Source organism: Acromyrmex echinatior, chromosome 3, assembly GCF_024713525.1.
Source record: "Acromyrmex echinatior isolate Ae372 chromosome 3, ASM2471352v2, whole genome shotgun sequence".
NCBI lineage: Eukaryota > Metazoa > Arthropoda > Insecta > Hymenoptera > Formicidae > Acromyrmex > Acromyrmex echinatior.
Window position 1 is genome coordinate 12,845,182 of NC_141854.1, and position 26,360 is coordinate 12,871,541.

At 32.5% G+C, this 26,360-nt stretch overlaps 1 protein-coding gene across 3 annotated transcripts in view; it reads right to left on the reverse strand.

The window, feature by feature from the left end:
• Positions 1 to 26,360, reverse strand: part of PlexA (plexin A) — a 271,478-nt gene that overhangs the window by 168,921 nt on the left and 76,197 nt on the right. For all 3 annotated transcript variants that reach the window (XM_087404676.1, XM_011062885.2, XM_011062886.2), the window contains one exon: positions 15,178 to 16,554. In XM_087404676.1, the coding sequence (XP_087260802.1) occupies positions 15,178 to 16,374 (1,197 nt within the window). In that variant the 5' untranslated portion in view covers positions 16,375 to 16,554. The remainder of the gene's footprint in view (positions 1 to 15,177; positions 16,555 to 26,360) is intronic.

Consider the following 26,360-nt stretch of genomic DNA (forward strand, 5'->3'; position numbering starts at 1 on the left):
CCGTGCCAGATAAAACGATATTCAAAAACTTGTTAAGTTCCTAATGCCCAGATACTAGATAGTAATCCTACCTATTAAAATAAAGAATATATTATTGTTAAATTGCTACTAACACTTGAAATTTTGAATATTTATACTTGTAACTTGTGCTAAATAAATTTTCTTTGAAACTATTGGCAATTATTTGTTAAATTTGGATTAATATATTAATTAAGTATGAGTAACGTATACAGCATATATATTTAAATAATACACGTTAATTTCTCTCAGTGACTTGTATAAGAAATTACAAACTAATATTCGAAATTAAATTCACGATATCCATTAACGTTATAATTTAAATTCATAAATCCATTAATACGTACCACGATTACAGTTCGCATGATAAAACAATAAACAAATATGCGCACAATAATAATTATAAATTTAATTTACACAAAACCAATCATCCGGAAATCAGACCAAAACTTGTAAGTATTAAATACTAAATTCTACAAACGGATGATATGCCTTCAACTTTCAATGGTATTTATTTTTAAAATATATCTCCTCTCTCTCTCTCTCTCTCTCTCTCTCTCTCTCTCTCATCTTAAGCAACACGAGAGGTAGCGTCACGCAAAATATTGCTCAGAAAAGAAAACCAAACGATAAACTCAGGCATGTGATATCATATCTTACGTATTCTACGGGGTGAATCAACAGCAAATGTTTCCGAATATAGAACGCGTTGTTCACGCGCGATCAAAGTCCGAACAAGCAACTACATTGGCCTTCCGTCTTTTCGCATAGCAGGACGTTGCAGCGACGAAAGCAGGATGTTCATTGGATGGCATACAGGGCAATGTGCCAGAGTCATATCGGGAAGTGTGATTATTGGTTCAATGCATAGCAGATAAACAGAAAAGGAAAGAAAGAGACAGAAAAAGAGGAAACAAGAAAAAAGAATAAAGGAAAAAAGAAAGAGAGAGAAAGAGGAGAAAAATAAAAAGTTTTATCACACACTTTGAAACTTAGTTCTTTAAAAAGTATATATAAAAATCGAAAATAAAAAAGTTACAAAGTATCTTCACAAAAAATTTATATATAGATATCATATATATTTTTTTATGAAAATTAACAACAAAATTTTTAATAGGTCGCAGAAATAGTTGCACGTTATTATTTGCTGCAATATGTCAAGTAATCCTTTATTATATATTAAATAAAAAAATAACTTTTTAAATATTTTATTATAATTTTCTTTTATTCTTGACTTGTATTTGCTATAATTAATAGATATGTAAATTTTATTTAATACAGCTATACGAACAACTTTATAATAATCGAAAAATATTATATCTCAAAGAATAAATATAGCATTCTTATTATTTCATTGTAAAAGAATGTTGTCTGTATCCCTTTCTTTTTCTCTCTTGAGAGAGAGAGTATGCAAATTACATGATTCTTCTCTCTGTTTCGCACTTTACGAAATTGTAGGCTGCAAGATCGCGGATTTCAGCGTGTCAGGCAACAGATTGATATTTCAGTGGAATGTTATTTTCTATTTGGGGTGCTAAATGTCGTGACATTTTCAGAATTTTTTTTCTTCTAACAAATATCTTAACGATGTCTAATATCAAAGACAATATAATGCCAACTTGCGTCTATTAGATCGATCGATTTTTTCTCGCGTATATTTTCTTATCTTTTTGTTTTAAATTCACAGATCTTATTATTTTTTTATAATAAATTGTGAATATTACGAAAATTACAGTTCAATGTTTAATCCTTTTTCAAGTAATCAAATTATGAGTATTTTATTTTTACAAATAAAAGAAAAAATAGAAATAAATCTGTAATAAAAGATTCAATTTGTTGATTTGTCGCAAAATCTATTTGCCTCATCATGATCATTAATGAGATAATTGAATCGCTCAGAAAAAGTGATTTTATTGCTTTTATATAAAATAATTACATAAAATAGTTTATCCAAATAACGTAAGACAAAATTAGTTAAAATAAATTGTTGCTTTTATCAACCGAAAAATTTTTATAATAATTATTTAAGAATCATAAAAATACTAATTTAAAAAAATTAAATATCAATTAAATTACAGATATAAAAATAAATTATTTTTAAAAGAATTATACAGTTATAAAATTAAATTAATGTATCTTATTTATAATTTCTTTTTTTTACCGAAAAAGAAACATATCAACAAGGTATTTCGAGCCAACACATTTTTTCGCGTCTGTAAAGCTTCTCGTCGGCGCATTTATGTGGTCGTTTAGGGAAAGCTGCAGGGGTTCTGGAACGCGTTCGCGAGGATTAAAAACGTTGCTTCTCCTCGATGGCACCCAGCTTGCGGTTCACCGTCGCGACGCGAAGGGCCGCCGATTTCGAGGGCACAGCTTTTTTTCGATAAAAGCCCTGAGCTTAGTCCCAAGCTTAACGGATTTGCATTTGTTTGAGCCGCGCCCGTCGAAGCGTCGGTCGGACGAAAAACTGGACGCCGGGACGGGATTCGCGGGGATCGGAGCGTGAATTTCACTGGCACGTCGGATTATTCGGCGCGATGGCGACGAACGGAAGGAAGAGGCGGTCGATTATTATTTCAAGCAGCCTAATGCGCTGGAAACGTCAGCGGAGAAAGAAGGGAAACGGGGCAAAGTGTATTTCTTGTTATCATAGGGAAAACTCCCTGAGAATTAAAGGAGAGAAGTAATGATAAACGTTTATAAAAATATGCGTGATGTGCAAGCTAAACTTCATTAAAATACTACAAAAATATAAAGTAAAATATAATCAAAATTAAAAAGTATAAAATCAATAAATAAAACATTCAAAAAATTAAATAAACAATGAAAATAAATTAATATATATATATATATATATATATAATAAATAATAAATATAAAAAATAGTTACCGAGGGTGGGGAGAAACAACGAAAAATGATTCGAAAGTTCGAAAGTGGCCTCGAAATCGTGGGCGTTGCGAGGCGACGAGATCGGTGGGAGATAAAAGGTAAGATAAACGAGCCGAGATTCGATCGATACCAAGAGAGAAAACTCGTTTGACGCGAAACTTTGTAACGGATGCTTGTTCCAAAGGCTTGCTAAGAGCGAAGCATTTTCATTTGGTAATATGATAAATCTAGGATTTCAGAAAAAAATACAAGAAAATAAGATTAAAATTAAAAATCTAATTCCAAATAAAATATAAGTATTAAATATAAAAGCATATCGATGTTTGATTGGGTAGAACATGTAGAAAAAAATAGATACAAAAAAAGAATAATGAGAACATTATCATTTTAAATTTCAATTCATTAGTTTTTAATTTTTCTTTCATCATCATATGAAGTTTATCATCATAATAAAATTTTGTCACTCAATAATAGTTAAACCACAATTTCGTTTACTAAACTATTCTCAATATTATAAAAAATAAAACTTGTATCAATAATATAAATTTATGTACACATAAAATTATACATACGTGTGTGTGTGTGTGTGTGTGTGTGTGTATAACTTCTGTTTTTCGCGATATCCGCAATTTTAATTAAATAAATATTATTAAAAATTAATAATTATAACTTGTATGATTATTTAAATAAATACATTAAATATAGCGTTTATTCAATATATTATAAGTTTGTATTAACATACAAATTTTAATGCATTAACGTTTATATACTATATTATTATAATATATGTATAGTATTTAATTAACTTAATTTTCCTGCCATACATTGGAAACTTCGATAGAAATTGCTTTTGGTAAATATATGACTTAATAATGTTGCGATTTATATATCTCGCTATTTCAAAATAAATCATTCAAGTGTATAGACAGGTGACATTTTCAATACCTCAAATAAAGTTTACGATCAAACGATTTAAAGTTTAACATAAATAATAGTGTGTTACGGAATCGTAATCGTTCTGTAATAATTTGTCAATGAAATAATTCTATTGTATCAATAGGTTCAAATATTATAATAAACATTTCAAGGATATTCAAATTAGTTATGAAACATCTCAATAAAATTTAACGTTCAAAGTTAACGTTAGAAACTCGCATAACGTATAAAAATGTTTGTAAAATAGGTGAGCAGTATTAAATATTTCTTTAAGACTTTATATTATTATATTATGTGTATATAATTAAATGTTGTATACTTAAAATTTTTATTTAATATATCTTGAGTTAAAAAATAAAATATAATTTATATAGCCCCTATATGAGGTTGAACGTACAGCAGGATTAATAAATTCTTATATTCTATAAAGATAGATTGCAGTTTACCGTTATAATCAACCTCTCGCGTATAAATCTGTTATTAAGTTCCCCATTAAAAATCGAATAAGAACGAAACAGAGACGTTTCGTGTCGGTTAACCGGTACTGTTGCTTGCTTCGATGCCGCTAGATATAGAGCATCAAATCCTGTTTCCAGGAGCATATCATTTATACGTGTCATTTTAGTAAGCACTAGTGAAGCTTATGCAAGTTTAGTAGCAGAACATTTTATTATAGCAGAAAGTATTATATATCAAAAAGTAAAACATCAACTTTTATTCGTAACATAAAAGCAGTATATTAATCGATTTTTTGTTTGTTGATTGAAACGGTATCAGAGCATTAAAATAAAAATAAAAAAAACAGCAGACATTAAAACAACATTCAAATACTATTTGACATTTCCGTAGTGGAAATGTGTTTTTCTAAATCAATTTGTCAAACTATGAATACTAAGCCACTGTAGATAAAAAAAATTAATAAGTAAATAGACGATAAGACGTAATGGGTATTTTATTACGGTTCTGTTCCACTCTTTCATATTTCGTAAAAATATTTCTCGCAGGAGACGTGTCTTATTAACCTTTGCCTCCTAAAAAACATTGCGTTAATTACTTTTCAAAACTCTTGTTACACGGATCAGATGGCGGAAAACTTTTGGAACGAACATAACAAAGGGAAATTTCTTACTTGCCACTCTAACATCTTTCTTACGTATATATTGTACATTCCACATAGATTACTTTTTTTCTCTTTTCGTTGACTTTTCGTAGCGCACAATCTATATGAATACTTTGGCTCGCTGTCAACTTTTTCATTCTATTTCTGTCTGTAGTTTCCTACCTCTAATTTCTCTCTTTTTCTTTCTCTCTCCCTCTCCCTCTCTCTCTCTCTCTCTCTCTCTCTCTCTCTCTCTCTCTCTCTGCAAGAAATATCTTCTATCTGTATGCTATGGTATCGTTATGCGTTCATCATTACCGTTTCACATTTTCTAATTTTTTGCGAATCTAGCGAAATAATTTCATTCTTTTTATCCATATTCTCTGTTCTTTTTATCCATGAATTTACCAAATTATGTGCACAAATGGTGTGCCTTAACAATGAGACTCGCAGGTAACGTTACTAAACTCAGAATTGTAACTGAACACTCGAGAAATAATGAATGTCCAAGTTGTTAAAAATTTTCCATTTTTTTCTTCTCACTGAAAAATAAGTTTTATCTAACATTGGAATAAATCATTTACCGTTTTTAATCTTCCTTTGGCTATTCACCGAACTTGAATCCGTGAGTTTGCCAAGTCCAAATGACTGTGCAGATGAAACGATAAGTTAACGCGGATGAATATGAGCGGTACGCAAAGCAACGACCGTAAAATAACGAGCCATGCTCGAAGGCGAGTACTCGCACGTTTTAAATGTACGACGCAAATGCAATGCATCGCGGCGATGCGCTTGCATAATGTGCACTCTATCGAAGCGCGACGTGTTTCCCGTACCTCGATCGTTCTAGGTTCTTGTGCAGAAGCGGCTCGGGGAGAAAATGTTTCTTATTGCAGTGCAGTTTAATACGTGCCGGATATAACGCGCCGACGTCAATACGTGCTCGCGTAGATCGACGATTCTACAAAAAGCTTCCGTCAGGTGTTTCCGGGAGTTTAACCCAGTTCGCCGAACTTTTAATCGAATAGTGTTCATTCACCCGTAACTTTGATAAAGTTGATGATGATAATCAAATGTATTTTTTCGATTTATTTTGTCGCATTTGGGCAAAAAACTTTAAGAGAATAGATTAAAAAAATCAATGTCACGATAATAAAAAGAAAGATAGAATAAAATGTGTATTATAATAGAAAATAATATTATATAGAAGAGTTAAAACACGGATACATTCTTAAAGAGTGTATTCAGAGACAATATTATAACATATATAGGCGACATAATAAATAAAAATGTTTTTATAATAAAAGGATTAAAAAATTCATGTTATTTCCAATCATGATCAATTATTATCCATGTTGTACTTTTTTTTAATTTCGAATTATTTTACATTTAAGTTTTTAAAACATTTTAATAAATTTTCAAACGTTCAGATACGCTATACAAAATGCACAAAATGTACACGTATGAGGAAGAAAAGTGCTAACATTTCGTGATTATTCATAAACGTATGCAAATGATTTGATCTTTCGAAACCAGACGTTATTACAAAATTAAATGCGATATATGCGCACGTCGCTGACTAAATTAGAAATAATTTTCATAGATCAAATCAGTTTATAAATTCAATCAGGTGAACGTCCTCATAATACCTACATGTCAATCGATATTTCAATCAACTGTCAAATTTATTATGGATATTAATAAATGACATGTTAAAGCGTTATTTTTAAATGCTATTATATAAGAGGATAATTACATTTATGTAAAACTACTCCTCTAATTCTCTTCTTTTACAGAATATAAGTGATATGAAGAGATTTAAAAAAAATGTAAATTAGAAAAAAAAAATGTTTCCATGTCAAAAAATAAACGAGAAAATGTTTACCCTTCTAAAAGAAAAAAATCAGATAAAAATAGTATAAGTAAGAAAATACAAAGCAAGAAAAACATTTTCAACTAAACATTTAGTTAAACATAGCAAGTTAAACATTTTCAACTAAACAAACACACATGAAAAAATATCTATGACTATAGTATTTAAGTATATGTAGTACTATCTTAAAAAAAAAACAAAAATTATCTGTGCAAAAAAATTTCCTAAAGAAACTAAGCGAGAATCTTGAAACTATAATGAATTTTACAACATTAATCTTCGAGAGTTTTCACGATTTTCAGATCCCGGTTTTCTCATTTCTTTTTTTCAATCTTCGATACTCGAGAAGTTGTTATCACAGCGGTTTGTATCTGGGCACGATTGCGCGCGGTTTCGTCTAACAATTACTATTCCACGCCCCAGTAAGTCTAGTATACAGTATCTAAGTCTAGTATACCGCAATGTTACTTCTAACTGTTTCCAGGCGCGAAAGTGAGGCTGGACTCGAACAGAAAAGAAGGAGAAAAATAGAAAGATCAGGAGAGATCACTTTGAAAAACAAAACGAAAATACTAAATTCTTCAATACGCCGAAAAATATATTTACTTACATATTCTACTTTTTTGAGTTCAATTCAATTTTCCCCGATATATTGTTTGTCGTAAGAACGATGCTTTCGTCTCTAATAAATTATGAGCGAAAAAAAAATAATATCAGATTTCAATCGGGCTTCAACAGGGGCTTCAATCACAACGATTAGATTCGATCGATCCACTTTAACGTCGATGATATTGGCTTCTCGAAGTGTAGGTATATATATTGTCTTAGGAAGCCTGTATAATGATAGTATTAGAAGTGTTATTTTCTATTAAATTTCTGTTTTTACAATTATTATTCCTTCACAAAACTGGAATTAATCTTTACACGGTACATTTTTAACGGTTACTTGATACTAAAAATTAATTTTAATAAAATAAGCTTTCGAAAGTTATACTTAGGACAATAAGATTATTCTTTATTTAATAAAAATTGGCTTGACAAATAGAGCAAATATTTTCATAGAAAATTTTTGAAATTTAATTTTGAAAATTCAAAAAAATGACGCGTCAGAAAAGGAGCACATAAAAATTATAATATTCAATAAAAATAAAAAATAATTTCCTGCTGTTCATATGAGATTTTCGAAAACATTCTATATATAGAAGATTATAACTCAAAAGTACCACAAGTACTTTATTATTACTGATATCCCGGAATAAATCAGTAAAATAGAAGTCTACACTTCGTATATCCGTGCTATCTATATATATTCATGTTATTGAAAGCATCCGGTTTTAGGATTGTATTTGCAATTACTTCACATTATACATTTCACCGACTGATATTTATTTCAAATTCAAAATAATGGCGTAAAAATCAAATTTGTTTATTGATATTATTTTATTTTGATATAACTAACATTTCTAAAATATAAATACAAGATAAATCATTTTGCAAAATTACTTAAAATCGTAAAACTTAATAAAACAAGTACATAGTATATTTGTAATATCAAATAAATTAAAAAAATAAACTCTTCAGTTGCAAATAAAATCAGAAATAAAAATTACTTAATCTTTAAAATCTATCACTTACTTAAAAATAATGCAAGTTACAAACCATGTCAATGTTAAATTATCTTTGTTAATGAAAAATATATTTTAGTCGACAGCCAGTCGCGCTGTTTTCATTGTAAATAAATGTACAGATTATTTCCATGCGTCTGCAGCACGGAAATCCGAACTCTCTGAAATTTTACCGGTTTCAATCCCTGATGAAAATTCATCCCGAGAGAATTTTATTTCATTGCTGCGAAACAATCTGACGTCTGTCATTTTAGATATTCCTTTTAGTATGAACAGTGTATATATATCTATAGTTACAAGCTTACTGCGAAACAGTTATGTTTCTGTTCTATGCTTCCTGTTAACTAACAAAATTTAGCATAAATTACAAAGTTACGAATGTAAATTATTAAAGTAATATGAATATAATGAAGTATTGTTGACAACTTCTAAGGATTAAAACAAATGTTTTCCAAAAATTCCTTTATGCTGTCGAAAGCTGCTTTCATTTTATTTTACGAGTCACAGTAGACATTTTTGACACAAATCAACATACATCGCTTTCTACGTACAATTTTATTTAAACTCAATCGATACTTTTCAATTCGGGACGAGAGTGTGTTTCAATATGATTTTGACCGATATAACGATACTAGAACGCATCCGCAATATAATATACATATACATATATTTGTAATATATATACAAAAAAACACTTCGTTTGAGAAATTTTAAGCTAATTCTAAATTTTATAAGATTAGGTGCTAAAAATTTACACGTTGTGTATGACATTCTATTTAAATGTGGCAAATTGTGTTGAGTGTGTTAATTTGGGTTGTTTTGCGTTTCCTAAAAAGAAAAACAGGCAAAGTGAAAAGCTCGTGTGCAAATAAATGAAATTCGCATGTATTCGATGTCTAACTTATTTGTTCTTCTTCGGCCTTTTCACGCTTGCATCTTCTATTCTCTATGCCGACCGATTGAACTTCTATCTTCCGTAACAATTGAGTACGAGCGATTTTTTTCACGCGGGACCATTCCGTTTTTCGGATAGAGAGGAAAAAATTCCGCGAAACTGCATCACATTTACACTATCTATGAGTCGTGAGTTTTTTTTTTTTACCGTGCAAAACTTTTTAATTGCGAGGCTCACTCCGATGGTCGAGGCGAGAGGAGGCCATCCAATTTGAGCGAATGGGTTTTTCTCGAAAGCTTTCCCTTCCTACCCCCCGGTGTCGACCCTTTTGCCGCGATTCTTTTGTAACGTAAAAATTGAATCCACATAGCTACAGTATATTCACAGACGTGAACATGTGTTCGTGCATGTCGTGCACACATGACAAAATTCGGCGGAGGAGACCAACTGTCCCTTCCCCTTTTTCCTTTCTTTATCCGCTTTTTCTCTTTTTCATTTACGTTTCAGTTTATTCTCTTTCTTTTTGAAATAATTGCAGCTGCCTTTGTCATTGGCAATTTTTGCAAGTGGTAAATGCAACGTTAATAAATCATAATTAATATTTAAAAAATTTAACAAATGCAAAATATTCTAAGTGTTTTTTCTTTTTAAAAATACTTTCATGTAAAATAATTATTCCGATATAAATGTATATAAATAATACATAAATATTACATCTTATATAAATTATATAAAAATATTAAATGAAACGCATATTATAAAAAAAATATATATATATATATTATATATTATATAAAAAATATTTCACTACTTCATTACTTCATTACTTATAAGTGACAAATATTTTTTGTAAATTTAGACTATGGAAAACAAAGATATAGATATATTCGAAAAAACATAGCTGTTGAGTTTCAAAATATATGTTTCGTTACTGTAATTTTTTAATATATTTTTTTTTATAGAGAAAAAGAGAGAAAGAGAGAAAAAAAGAGCGCGCGTAGTTTAATTGTAAGATGTACAAATACTAAACATGATCTTCGATCAGTCAGATGGACACACACATCCGGTGAATTTACGTTTCCGTTCCACCGGAATCTTGCGGTTGTCCGTTCGAATAAGACATAAAGGAAGAGGAACAGGAAGAGGAGGCGGCTCAAGAGTCGACCGGAGTAGAATGATGAAAGAAAAAAAAAAAGAAAATAAAAATGAAAGACGAACGTTGTCCCACGGTAGCTCGTCGTCGGCTAGACCAAACAAACAATCTTTATCTTCTTTATGGTTGCCCGCTTATCTCCGTCCGGCGACTAACTCTCAGCAGGTTCTGTGCCTCTTTCTCGCCTTCCTACGCAAAGAAATCCTTTGTGTTCCGGCATACGTTCTCACGATGGAAGAAAAGAGAGAAAGAGAAAGCGAGACGAAATGCAGAAAATTTGAATAAATCTCGCGCGGCGTCGTGAATATCATTTCGCTAGACTTTGCGGAGTGTTCCGCATCTTTAAGCGGGCACTGAAAACGGTTCTCTAAGGCCTGCTTCTACCAATATAGTTCAATTTTAATCTCTCTCTCTCTTAACTAATTCTTCATCTTTTTCCAGTTCTGAGAATTAGAAAAAGATAAAGAGTAAGTTGAACTGAGATTAAAGTTAATCTACATTAGTAGAAACGGGCCTAAGTATCGTTCCGGTAAAGTTTTGAGAAAGCCATGCCGATATAAAGCTAAGAGAGCAACGAAACCCGGGCAAGCTTTGTTATAACCAACGTTCAGAACCTTTGGTGTTTTTTATGTGTGAGAGAGAGAGAGAGAAAAATATCTTACATCGTTTAACCGATACCGAAGATAAATGGTTGTGTTGATATGAAAAACGGATGGCTTCTTTTGTAAATAACTGTCGCAAATTTGTAAAAATAAATCAGAGAATTGAGATAAATGTATTCAATGGAATATTTTGCAAAATTTCTTTATGTCTTTTTCCTCAGAATAATTCATCCCAATCAGTGTGTTACACTTCTTCTTACTTCTCTTTGTTTACACGTCATCAGACATGTACTATTTTATATATAAAATTACTGTAGCTTTTAGTTTGGATACGTTGAGAATGTGAAATTTATATAAATCGACATATGTCGAGAAATCGTCGCGACATTTCCTGACAAACTGAGATTGAGCGCTGGCGAAGTACAAATAACGATGAATTGTTCAATTCACTAATACTGCTTTCTCGCAAGACAAGAGAGAAATCAATTTGAAAATTCTAACGGATACTTTCAGTTATAAAAGAATATCAATATTTTTTCTGCACTGAAAAAAAGATATCTAAAAATATATTTGTGAGAAATATACAATATTTATTTCACTGAAATAAATATTTATTTAAATACGGAATTATTTAATTACGAAATAAAATTTTTCTAGCAAATAAGCCATCTATTTTATTTTTTTTCAATTAATGAGATATATTTCACAGAAATAAGATATATTTCACAGAAATGTATATTTCATCATCACAATCAAATTTCTTAAGTAACATTTATTTCGCAATACTTCGACATTTTTCTTTCAGTGTGTGTTCATCAAAAAATTTTTACAATAAATTGACTGAACAAAAATTATCAAGGCACATTTTTAATCGTGAATTATTCGCACAAAAGAATAAATAATATGTGTGAAACAAATTATGCAATAAAGATTTCTAACAAAGACTCTTCAAAATTAAAGTTATTTCGATAATTTTGAATGTTAGTAAATTCATATTTTTATCGTTTATTATCAAATGTGTGGTTTCTCAAATCTATTCTGTATAATACAGGTCCGATAATAGATAATCAAATCACATTTCGTTAGCAGAAATTGAATAAAAAAAATGCTAGTTCGCAAAAATTTCACATAATTAATGAAATATTAATTAATAAAAGTCTACGAGTAAGTATGTATCCTTGAAAAAACTCAATACGGTGCACGTTTACAGTTGTTAAGAACGCGATAAGATGTGCTGTTTGGAGATGTGCTGTATGAATGGCGATAACTAGAAGAACGATTCATAACTATACAATTCGTAGAACACGTCTCCAAATCTTAGCAAGTACCGTGTGTAAAGTTAGAATATCTCCGCGCGAACACACGATTATTCGCAGATCTTTATTAATTAATATCTCATTAATTATTTCAAAGTTCGCAAAATGTAAAGGACTTTGCTATCCAGTTTAACCTTTTCTAGCTGCTCACGAGAGGTGATCCGATTATTACACGAACTTAAGTCTTAAATAAATTACTAAAATCAAAATTGAAACTTTCTCGACAAAAATCGTTAGCATATTTAAAATAAAAATGTGAATTTCGGTCTAAAATGACAGGGATTAAAAATAACAGTACGTAGAAAATGCACGAATATAATCCGAAATATTCTATTCTTTTATGTGTCGTGTAGAATTAATTTTATTCCGTGCTTATTCAAACTAAAGTATTAAATATACATACATTAACAGATAATATATGTGTACATATATTATATACTTAGTTTTGTTAAATTAATTTCACCACATTAATAGAGATATAGATAATTAATCATATCTTTATCATCCGGTGAAAGTAATTTAACAAAATCAAATAATAAGCATGTCCACCTAATTCAATATTGAGTCCATTTCGCCCTCTTTCGAGGGATGACTTCGCAATATGGCTATGTATAGGGAGAAACGTTCCTCCTGATCGCTTATTGAGACGAGCATGAATCGTGAAATTCGTCCGAAGTCGCGTGTATCCGTGCGGAATCAATTCGCCAAGGTTTCCGTCGGAAGAATGCATAGAGCGATTTAGGTTTCCTTTTATACGCGGATTTTTTAACCAATTTGAACTACCTGTCTTTCAACAAAAATTGATCGAGATACAATCTCTGTTATAAAGACTTAAAAGATTTTCAAGAATAAAGTTCCAAGCAAAATTTGATGTATATTTCAGCGGCATTATCCAATCAAATTTTCAAAAGGCCAGGCTCAACTTCAAATTCGGAGAATTCATACGCGAGAAATATTTCAACATTCCGAAATATATGAATTGTCAGGAAAAGCGGTCAGCAAAACCGAGAGCTCATCGGCGTTTTGTATAAGTTTCGGTTAACCGCTGACAAACGATCGGCAGCGATCGATCGTGAAAAGATAGCCTCGGTGGTTGCGGACAGAAACGACGTGGTGAACGCAAAAGAGGCGCATTTTCGTTGCGTTTCTGCCTGTGACGCGTGGAAAAAGTCGTGGAATGTGACAGCTGTGTAGTTGGATGCGCGCAATAAAATCGTTTTGCAGCAAGGCGATCAAATATTCTTAGTACGCTAATAAGTTATGAAATCCGGTGCACTGGTCGACGATGCGTACGAAAGATTTCACCGGATTCGTAGTCTCATTAGACTTTTAATTGCGGCAATTGAGATCTTGGAAGACCATGAAGACGAATAAAAATTCGGTCGCTTTCTCGGAAAATAATAAACTTCGATTGCGTGAACTGATCAAATTGGTTCGTGACGCTCCTAACGAACGCTCGACTCGCATTGCTATATTTTCGCCAAATAATCGCGGTTAAATATACGGACTTTATCCACTTTATCACTGCGAATCACAATATACATTTTAATTGCAACATAATGCTGATATATTCCGCGATTATGTAAATAAAACAATATCCTGATGCGTGTTTCCGCATTAATGCAAATAATGGTTTAAATGCAATATTACACGTGCAATTTAACAGATCGCACACGGTGGGTAAATATAACATTTTCAGAGACAGATTCCGGTAAAATTAACATTTGTTCGTGTCTAAAATTCATTATGCGTAACAATAAGTATTTCATACATTTCTCGGTACAAAAATGAAAGCCTACCTGCATCGATACAGCCTACGTAAGCGGACGCTGCGGAGAAAGATTGTTCTCGCATGCACAAATGACGCGAGTCTCGTGTGAAAAGAGCATATGGCGTTTTGTATACGAGACTCGCGTCCTTTTGCGTCTTGCCTTCTTTAAGCTTTTCGAAGCCACCTGTTACGTAAATGCGAACGAGCGAGAAAGAGAACTTCCTGCGAGCTTCCTGCGAGACGCGGCCGATTGATTCGTGCCGTAATAATCAAGGAGGACGAATCGCGTCCTTGTTGCAACGGGAGGTGGTCTTCCCATCTGATGGCCATTCAGCCGCTCGACAACCACGAATGCACTGCCATGCGCCACGCCGTGTGGTTATAATAATTCCAGCTAGCGATGGCACTGATACCCTCGCGGTGCCGAGCTATCGAGTACCGTACACACGAGGTACCTTCCGCAAGTTATTGTTAGCCCGGCAGTAGCCATACTGCGAGATATCAATTCATTTAAACGAGCTATCAATCCACCGCAAACATTGGAGAGAATGAACCAAGTAACGAGAGATTTCAACGAGGCAGTGAATAACAACACGTTTATAGTTGAAAACGCCTCTTGACGCAAGATAAATCAATTCTCTGCGTTTTGTTAAATCCAAGTTTCACGATTAAAATTATAAATATAAATCGTACTCTACGTGAGTTTCTTGATAAATTAAAAAGATTCAAGGTTTTCTTTTTAAGAAAATCTAATTGTTGTGATAGAATTATTATTGAATAATATGTGTATATCCCACATCATGATAAATCTTAAAAAAAAAACATTTATCATAAATCTCGGAATGTTTCGCGCGTTCGAAGCTTTTACAACGCTCAAAAATATTCTATGTTTTTCTTCAGATAACTTATCTACGAGCAAGATATCAAGTGACATCGTCGAGATTGCGTACATGTCGGAGAAGAAGCAGCGGTTAAATTAAGCTGTTCAAAATGACTCACCGTTGATATGCATTTGTGGCTCGGCGAGATGAATTCCAGGCCCCGCTGTCCCTCGCCGCTGAAACATCTCTGTATATTGCTCATGAACTTGCGGCGAATCGCCTTAAGCGAGTACACGCACAAAGCTGAGTGCGGTCGCGGCACGTCACTGTTGGGCCCGTCGCTCTCGGCGAACACAGCGAAGAGCACGTCGTCCTGAGCGGTGATGCCCAGGTCGCCGGCAAGTACCGAACCGGCCTTGCCTACATAGGCGGCTTGCACCAGATTGTAGATACGCTCGTCACTCGTGCAATTAATCGGTATCTCCGTATACGAATAATAATGTTCGTCGTCCTGGCACACGCGGACCAATTTTGATAGATAGATCGGCGTCTCCGTATTTTTCATTTGCGTAGTAAGGAAATAACTAAATCCACCGCTGCTGAAGCCGTAGATGTAGTTAATAGGATAACGTTCACGTGATAGAGAATTAACGTACATTCGCGTACCGGTTGTCACCGCTGCTTCGGCGATGTTCAACATCTTGTCTTTGTCGAGAGAACGCGAGCTCACCGCCGGCACTTCCGAGCGATAGGGTGAATTACCCGTAAAGGTCACTCCGACGTACATGACCTGAGAGACCGGTGGATTTGGCGGACCCGGTGCGATAAACGCGACCGTCGACGCAGTGGCGTTATTTGCCACCACCGCTTCCTTCACTTCCTGCACCACGTCCGATATGTTGTGCAGATTGCGCACCGTGCACATGCCTTGGAACAGGCTGCCGCAGGAGATGAGCCGCGTAGTGGTGTAATCGATCACCAGGGCCTTGTTTACGTTGTCGACTGGCCGCTTTTGCGCCTCACGGGGGCAGTCCAGCATCGAGCACGCTGTGGAATCGCCCTTAGGTCCGGTGACCTCCTTTACGACCAGCAGCAAGTCCGGTGACAGCTGATAGAGACGATTAACTGCGCCTACATACACTCGGCCTGTGTTCTTGTCCACTACTAGGTGGTTCATCCGTTCCACTTCTGGATCGTGGAATTTCTGTACTATATCGGCCGGTAACGAGCGCGTTATCGGCAACGATAGCGATAGCATGAGAATCAGCATCAGCGGCAGCGATAGACGACACCAACATCGTCGACGCGGTCGCGATACCACCAACCGCGCCACCCTCATCATCCCCGTCGTTGTTGTCGGGAAGACTGACAACATGCCTACTCTACTTCCACACTACGAACTCCGTCGTGCCTTCCTCCCACCACCACCTCCTCCTCCTCCTCCACCTTCACCTCCTCCTCCTCCACCTCCTCCTCCACCTCCTCCTCCTCCTCCTCTTCCGCGCTGTCCGGCGATTGTGGCGGAGGTGGCTTCTTCCTTGAGCCTCTCCCAGGCCTACAACAAAATAAATAAAATATTTGATTATTATTAACATAACAGATATACGATAAAACGTACTTGAGACATTAAAGAAAGTTAAACATTAAAGAAATATATCATAAAGGGCAATAAATTTTAAATTTTTTAAGTATGCATTGAAATAACTTCTACCTATATCATATATGCCAAATTCTTTCTCTGTTGATTACGATACAAATTAAATTTGAAAGTATATTTATAATTTACAAATACGTACAAATAGTTACATACAATAATTTTGTCTCTTCCGGTGTTCAACTTTTCTAATTAATATTGCCTCTGAAAAATAATTATAAATTTCCTTCGCTTTCAATTCATCTTTCTGTAGTTTGTCTGCTATTGTAACTATTCGTAACATCAAGGAACGAGACATTATACGCAAGAGACAGTATTCACCATGCATAATTGTAACGATTATCTTCTCAGACTCAAGGTGAGAGCACCTCTTGCACGCAACGTAATCTACTTTCGATCGAAGGGAAAGGTGCAATTAGTGCAACGACACGGAACAATTATTGCCGAGAACGCACGATAACAATCAAGCATAATAATGCGCAGCGTTGCAAACTGCGCTTCCAGAAATTGTATTAAAAATATCTTTCAAAATATTAGGCATGGCTTATTATTATTTGAAACTTAATCAAATAAAAAAACAGACAAAAGTTGAATGCTTTTTTATTTCTAATTTGGTTATAATTATGTCAACTTAATGAATATTTTATTTTGTTATGATCTATTTCTTAAAACAACCGTTTTAAAAGTCCGTTGGACTTTTGCAATTTTAAAAAATTCATTTAGGAATGCCAACTTTACAGATCTATGTTCAAATTGCTGTCCGTTAATATTAATGATATAATTTACTAATTATTATTAACATTTATTCAGTTTATGAACATCTTTGATAATAATTTAGAAACAATTCAAAATACTGTTTCATTATTGATTAATATCAGAGACACAATCTATCACAGTTTTCGTTGAATTTGTAATTTAAATAGGATTATGCTGACGTGGAGTATCTGATAGTTTTCAAAAATTAGGGATGGGATAAGAAAATCAGAAAGACATGTAGTTTAATTAAAATGTCAAGCATCAAAGTCAAAAAGATATAATTCATTGAGATATCTAATGACATTACTATCTTGTGTTATTCTAATGCATAATTGCGGGATAATTTTTTAATAAATAGGAATAAAAAATAGTACAAGCAACTCTCTCTTGCCGATGATCAATTAGCAATAAATAGCACTGAAAAGATACGTTTTGTTTTATTACTTTCTGACCTTTTTCTAAGTGCTGGTTATAAGCTTAAGTTGACACAGTCCGTATTTTTATCAAATCTTTATTTATCAGCTAAGAATAAAGAATAAAAATCGTGAATAAAGCAATAAATTAGCAACAAAAAAAATCACTAAATTTATATCTGCGTTATATCTCGATTATGCTGCAATAATTCTGTCAGCTTAATAGACGTGTTCTTAAATGTTTACATAAAAGATAAATGATACTATATAAAACTAATTAAATGAACCTATTTAGCGAACGTACAAATTAGCGTACCAACATCAAAGACAAAGATATTTAAATGACGTTTCGTTAATAGAAAGTAAGCATCTCTACGTGATTAGGAATCCTCCTTAGCGATCGTTCGGCAGTTCACGTTCTCACAGGATTCGAAGGAGGAGAAATACTTAGTAGGACGAAAATAACGAGATCGTGGCGGCAGTGAAACGAGAGGAATGTACGATTTATCGAGCAAGAGAAAACCAGGTGCTTTTGAAACGCATCTCGTCGGCCCCCTCTTAAGAAAATGACTTCGTGCAGCCGGCGAGCATCGGAAAAAGCGAACGATGGTGAACGAGCCAACGAAGAAAAAAAGAGAGGCGGCGATCATCTCTCTTTCGTCTCTTATCGCAATGCCGAGGGTAACGGCCGATCGGGAACAAAAGTTTTCTTATTTCCTGAAGACCCATTTCCCCCACTTGTTCCCGGATTACTCCCCGCCAATTTCATTCGATGTCAATCTCGGTTTATAGTGCTCTGCCCCTAGAAAGATTAGAAACATCTGCGTGCGAAAATCTCAAACACTTTGCAAGATTTTAAATAATGCTTCAGTCGCAAAAAAATGTTAAGGATCCATTTTCCTTAATATATATACTTTTTATATGTATAATTGATACATTCATATAATTTTAATATCAATTATATATTTTATTTGTAAAAGAAAGTAATATAGAAGTAAAGCAATTTTATACAGAATAACAAAGAAGGAATAAAGTGAACAAGGCCGTGTTCTAATTTTCTATGAAACTGCGAAAGTACAAAATATCGTTTTTATTCGTTAGATAATTGAAAGATATTGGAAAAATGATCGAGTTATCAATTATTTCTATGAAATGAAACTCTTTCCTCAGAATATCACTATAAAAAAAGAGACTGTAAAATTTATTTACTCATAATTTAAATAGATTATTATTTATATATAATAATATAATTTATATAATTTATTAAAAAGCACTATATATACAACTGGCTGTTGTTTTTTTAGAAGAAAAAAGTTATTTCAAATGCAAAAAAAAATGTTTCACTTGTTTCTTCACGAAACTGTAATTTTGCAGAACTTCATGAGGTAAAGAATAACTTGACTACCGAAAGAATAATATTAGTTTCCTACTTCGCGAAAAGCTTGAAAGAAACGATGAATGCTATCGATTTGTTTATTCACGGCGTAGTTACAGTTCCATAGGCTATAGCCTATATTTCGATCCAACAGTGCGCGTCATTAAATGACGAATCGGAGAGTCCAATATCGCATAAAAGCACTTGTTCCACGAAAAGAAAAAGATAAAGTTCGCGCGATTGTATGAACCATTTGCAGTGAGTAAGCAGTACAAGTAACGACTGCATACACAAAGAAAATAGACCAGGTGACACGTGCACCGATAAGTATGAATTGACTGCGAGCACGCGATTTCTCAGGAAAGAAACGATGGGAGAATGTGCTGAGAAAAAGAGCTGCTTAAGAACGGTGTCTTAAAAAATCCTTTGATTAATATTTAAAGCAATTTACAATAGTATTAGAAAATAATAAATATATGTAATATGTAAATATACTTATCTGTATGTATCAGGATTGGTAAGAAACAAAGAACTCTCACACAGAAAGAAAAGAGAAAGGAAGAAGAGAGGATATGAAAGATACAACAGAAGAAGATGTAATAAGAACAGAATAAGATAAGTGTGTACATAGAGCTAATAAAGTGAGTTTATTAAGATTTGAATATGGCTGCGATAATATAGATGAGGCATAGATAAAGAAAAAGAACGACAGAGAAACAGATATAGAAATAAGGTGTAGTGTTTTAACTTAATTAAGTATTTAAATAGAGTGCGCGATAAAGGAATAGATGAATGGAGTGAAGTAAGATTGTAATTGTAAACCAAGTCTCCTTCTTGACTTATGTTGAAGAGAAATTTTAGTCTATATTATGTGTGTATATGTATGCCTATGTATGTAATATGTATATATATGTATATGTCGATGTAACATTGCATTTCCAATGTCGATTCGCATATTAATTATAATTATCGTAGATGATAGACTACGATAGCCTTCCGTATCTGATGAAGAGAACGCGTGCCTTTCTTCATGAATTCCCATTGTACTGGAGAAGAGCGACACGCACTTTGACGTCGGTAATTAACGATCTTAATTGCTCTCGGTAATTTGCACCGCGATTTCGCCAGAGCGATACACGACGGAGACACCTCTCGTTTCCGACAACGAGTTACGTTAGTCGAGAAAGTCAAACATGCGTGAAACTACGGGGTAATTAGCGTGCAGAAGCTCGAGGCGTTGCCAAACTCAAGTCTGTTGAAATGTTTAAATTTATCGAAGTATATCGATATTTTCACTCATTCGGTATTGAAGATCATGCATCAACATGATACAATATGAATTAAACAAAAAAAAGAACTAAAGAAAATAAAAACAAAGAAATAAAATCAAATATGAAAAACTATAAAGGTAGCAGGAATATCATATACACTAAAAATTAAAATACGAAATTTGATAAGAATATTTAGTACTTTAAATATATTTTTATACAAAAATTTTTAAAAATTAAAAATCATATTATATATAATAATCATATAAAATAAGTTATATCAGTCAAAACATCCTGTAAAATTGCATCTCATAAAATTCATGATAAATTGATTCTTCAACTACCAATCTTTCATGCAGAAAAATTTATTTACAATGACCACCATATGGAATGTACGTTGAAGATAAGATCGCCTATGCAGCTTAAGAGACAAATTGCCTTTTCAAGAAAAGGCCACGTAACGAATGTGATTGCTTGACAAACGTACTTTAGAAGAAAGCGTAAATATTGAAGATATGAAAAAGAATGAATATGAGAAGATTATGGGACTGGGAAAAGCCGAAACATAGAGGAACGATGCAACGCTCTCCACGATCCTTTAAATCTTTCATTCCCTTAGCTTGAGGTCCTCTTGATTTCTCATTAAGCAAAATGATTGACGGAGAAAACATGTCACGGAAACTTCTTGCATAATTGAAAGAAATATATGACGTAGACAAAATTTTAGGCTTTTAAAGCGTTTATATATAAATAACTGCTCTTTCTGTAATTTTAATGTGAAAAACATAATAATAAGGATTCTTCTACATTTAAATAGTTCTACATCAATGACAAATGTATTTTAATCGTTATAATCTGAATTGATTTAAGTACAATTAATTCGTTATTCTATTAAACTGTTATTTACTAATTACAACTAATATGTTTTCTTGTTTATTCATTTCAATGATCAAACGTTTCTTTCGTTATTTTATTATTAGGTGTTGGAATTAATTCGTAGCGTTTTTAATGAAAGAATGTTATTTATTTCACATGAGCATTAAAAAATACATTAATGAAAGTACTTCCCATCACTTGTAAAACGCTACGAATTAATTCCAACACCTAATACTTTTTCTATTTTTCTTGTGTAACTTTTTCAGACAATGCAATATTAATTCTTTTATTTATTATATTAATCGTTATACTTTTCATTTATTCGATCTTCATATTTAAATATTCATCTTATTAAAACTTCTGCAACTTTTTAACTAAAAGATTTAATCCTAAAAGACTTTATCTAGAATCTAAATAAGTTTTTATATCTATTCTCCTATTTAATATTTTTCTGATATTTCTATTTACTCTACTTCTAATCAGAAAGAGAGAAAGAGAGAGAAAGAGTAATTCTGTTATCAATAATAGCGATTTATTACTTATCAAACCTAAACAACAAAACCTAACAAACTAAAAGCTCTTAAACATAGCGGCATAGCTATTATGGTCTACGGGGAAATTTTCCGGGGAGAGAACGGCCGTTAACAAAAACTTACTATAACCAACTCGGATGGGAAAACTTGAATTAATTTGCCACCGCTAAAGCACAGGAAGCGAGGGTTGAGAGACTCCGAGCGGCGGAAAATTTGCGCAGTCTACCGAGTCCGAAGCCCCTAATGGATCCTTAACGAGTTGAACAATCGTTAGAGGGTTTAAACAATCGTCCGGTTGGTGACTTTTTAAAAACAGCCGATTCCTTCGGCAAGTCCAGCACATCGAGTTGCTAGCGGCGACAGAGGCGAACTTTCCTCTTCGGCAAACTTAAACCGAAACTAAATGTCCGCAAAGTATATAATCGCAAAGAAGCGTGCACTCCACGGAGACATCCCAGCTCGTTATCTTCGCCTCGGCCTCGGAAGATTTACAAACTCGCTATTATCTTGGTTGATTTTCCGGTGTTTGCATCGAAAACGCAATATTTCAGTGTTTTCAAGAGAATGTATGAATATTTATTTACGCTCTAGATACGCAAAATACACAAGTTTTGTACTTTTAATTAAATAAAATTATCTATCTATAAGAGTTTCATTCATAATATAATATTATATAAATCTTTATCTATAAGATTATATTTTAAATTTTATCTATAAGATTTTTATTTTAGACATTTAAATAGATATACGTAAATACTTTATAAATATTATATATTTGCTATATTAACATAAAATAATTATCTTCCGTTTTGAATATGTTATAATTAAATCCGACGATAAAATGTTCCATGTCTTTATTATATTTTAATTATTATTATATTATTCACACACGCGTATTATAGGTATACGAGATGCTTACCAAATTATATCACACGAAAATTATTTGTTGAATGATTTATCACTATTTTGCTCGTTGTTCCTTTAAATCACGATTAGCCAAAAAATAAAAAATAAAAAGATGAAAGATGAAAAAAAACCATATATGGAAAGTTAAATATAAAATTGGTAAGTCACTTAATGTAGATAGATTTTTTTTCGTAACTTGTTTAAGTGTACACTGAGAAAAAAATATAATCAATTTTAATAAATATTTAGTTCAATATTACCAACTAAACATTTACTTACAGTAAATAAATATTTGTTCAGTAAAAAAAAGATTGTTAAATCAAATTACTTGTATGAAATAAATATATCTTTATATTTAATAAATATTTAGTTGGCAGTATTCAACTAAATATTTATTAAAATTAACTATATTTTTTTTCAGTGTAACAATATTATGTTACTTACTTAACTCTTATACATAAGAGTATAACTTATACATAAGAGTTAAATAAGTTATGCAAGTTATTGCTAAATAAATGAAAATAAATAAAAATAAATGAAATAAATATATAGAAATCTGAAAGTGATAACTAATCTAAACTTAACAACTATTATAACTATTGTGCGGATATAAATTCTATACAATTATTTCTACGGATATATGTTGTAAAGTTAAGATCATTCGTTCTGTCAGCTAACGAGGTACGATCCATAACAAGGTGATATATCGCCCGGCTCGTGAAAATGATCACATATCAGGTGATCGCTTACAGAGAAAATCAGGTCAGACGTAAAAAAGACGGAAGAGAACGAACGTAGGTCCATCGAAGCTAATGAGAAGTAAGAGGCCACCCGATACCACATCAATGATACTGTTTGATTTTTATTACTCTCATTTAATGAATTCTGTTGCACGGTTGGATTAAATGGTGTTATGACGCCGCGTCAAATGAGGGATAGGAATAACTAAAGATAATTTCTGAATTTATTCTTCATCGTAGCATCATCAATCTTCTCTAACGAAATTACCTAGCTACATATATTAATTGTATTTGTTTTCCAAAAACAAAAAACTCACGCAATTGCTTGAGACAATGAAATATTTCAAGTCCTAACTGTAAGAAAATTAAATTTTCAATTATGTCAGTAATTTGACATTACGTAATATACGGGCGTAACATAATATATGTATGATATGTATATACAATATTTGATTTAAAAATTTGTCAATAATATATGACTAACAATTAGCATAATATCAAATGCAATAAATTTTTAATAACGGATATAAAATCAATGTAAAGTAATAAATAATGAATGTAAGTATCGTAATTCCAGTTAAAGTTTCTGCTTAAATAAATCTTATACATTCAATTACATTAAAAAGATCGATGTAATGAATAGAAGGAAAATAATTATCTAATTATATATGTATATATATAAATATTATATATATATATATATAATACATTTCTATATATTGTATATAATATATATAATATATTGTAATATATTGTATATAATATTAGGTGTTGGAATTAATTCGTAGCGTTTTTAATGAAAGAATGTTATTTATTTCACATGAGCATTAAAAAATACATTAATGAAAGTACTTCCCATCACTTGTAAAACGCTACGAATTAATTCCAACACCTAATACATTTACAGATATCTCTTGTATGAATTGATTAAAATTCATAGTAAAATCCAATAAAATATCAAATCAGTAAAATGAATTTTTTCATTGATATCTATTATCCAATAATAGCACAATACTAGTTAAAATAGACACTAAAAAATAGACATGCGACACGATCTTGGCAAACTGCCAGTATCGCTTGCTTAACTCTTAGTATACATAATGTGTCACATTTGTATTATCCACTTAAGAACCATACTGCATTGTCAAAGTTTCATATATAAATCTGGCATTTCTATTATACTGTCGTTTTAATAACTGTAGCATAGATATTAGATATTCGAAAATGTTGCCGCCACTGATATACTTATCAATAAAAAATAAAATATCTTTGATGTCATACACAAACAAAATTATACAATACAATTATACATATAATTATAAAATAATTGAAAAAGATTTAGTTTGCTGATTATCCATGTCTATTTTTTCTAAATGTTTTTATTATTTATTAATCGTTGTTTATTATTGACAACATTTACAGCTCGTCATCATTTTGAAACATCGCAAAAATTAAAACATTTTTAAGAATTAACTAGATAAGGCTTGTTTAGCAAATAAGGAAAGGGTCAGAGAAACATGAATAAATGAGATTGTGCCACAAAGCCAATGAGAAATAGAAGCAAAAGTCCTTCCGATGGCGTCATCCAAGTCGATTTTTATCGGTCTCAACGGCCTAAGAAGAGAGAGAGAAATGTATAGGAAGGAATGCGTGAGAGACATAAAGAGAAAGACAAGGAGAAAACGGGGATACACTGAGAATCTGCGAACAAGGAGAGAGCGAAAGAGAGAAGAGATATCTCGAAGACTCGTCGTGGTGCTCGGCAAAGGCCATTTACTGGTGACAGAGACAAATAGAACCGGGTACGTTCGAGGAGGGTCCCTGCGAGGAAGGAAGACTCTACGTGTGTTGTCTAGTTAGACGAAGCAGAAGAGAGGAAAGGGCAGGATGAGAAACCCCATGCGCAGAATGCACTACGGGAATGAATTCCGTCATGACGTGCCCCTTTATGGCAGAGCTGTGACTCGACCTGCGAGTGCCCTACGTGCCCTTTTAATAATTTCGTAACAATTAACGAACGAGGCACCCTTCGGTATCAAACTAACAATAAATAGTAAACGAGAGAGAAGAGAAAGAATGCATTTTTTACAAAGCAGTATTTATAAAAAAAAAAACAATTGCTTGCTTAAATGTCGTTTGTAAATATTTATTATCATTGGTGTTTTACTTTGAATATTCTGTGTTATCTAGATTTTTAATATTTTGTGTACAAAAAATTAATGAAAAAAATTGGTTCGAGAATTAGATAATTTTGGCACACAAGACAAGTCAACACTTTCCACTATATTTAAATCCTTGTTCATCGTAAGGAAATAAAAACAAGTTTTCTGTGAGAGACAAAATAAATCCTTCAAAATAATACGTTTTACGTTAAATACTTATAAATATTAATACTAATAATACTGCAGTGAAGAAAGTTTCTAGTAAATTGAAAAAATGCGATTAGAATGAATAATAGAAATGAATAATAGTGAATGAATACTAGAAAATTTACACAATAATGAGTCGGCGAGCCATACATTTGATTCCAACATGGAAACGGAGATAACTCGTTAATTTGCAACACGAAAGAACTAACGCACGATATGCGTATGTGTACACATTTGTGTATGTGTGTGGATTAATATCAGGCGCGATTAATAACGGAGCGGGTTTATAAACTTCGATTACTACGCGCGCACGTGCTAGTGACCGCTCGTTGCGTATTATACGATCGTGCATATAAACCGCCTATCGCGGGTCAAAGTGGATAACGATGCTCGCTTACTGTCGAAAGTCGCGTACGATCGTTACTCGACCAATGCATGCGCTGGGAATAACACAGAGTGGTATAAAAGGAA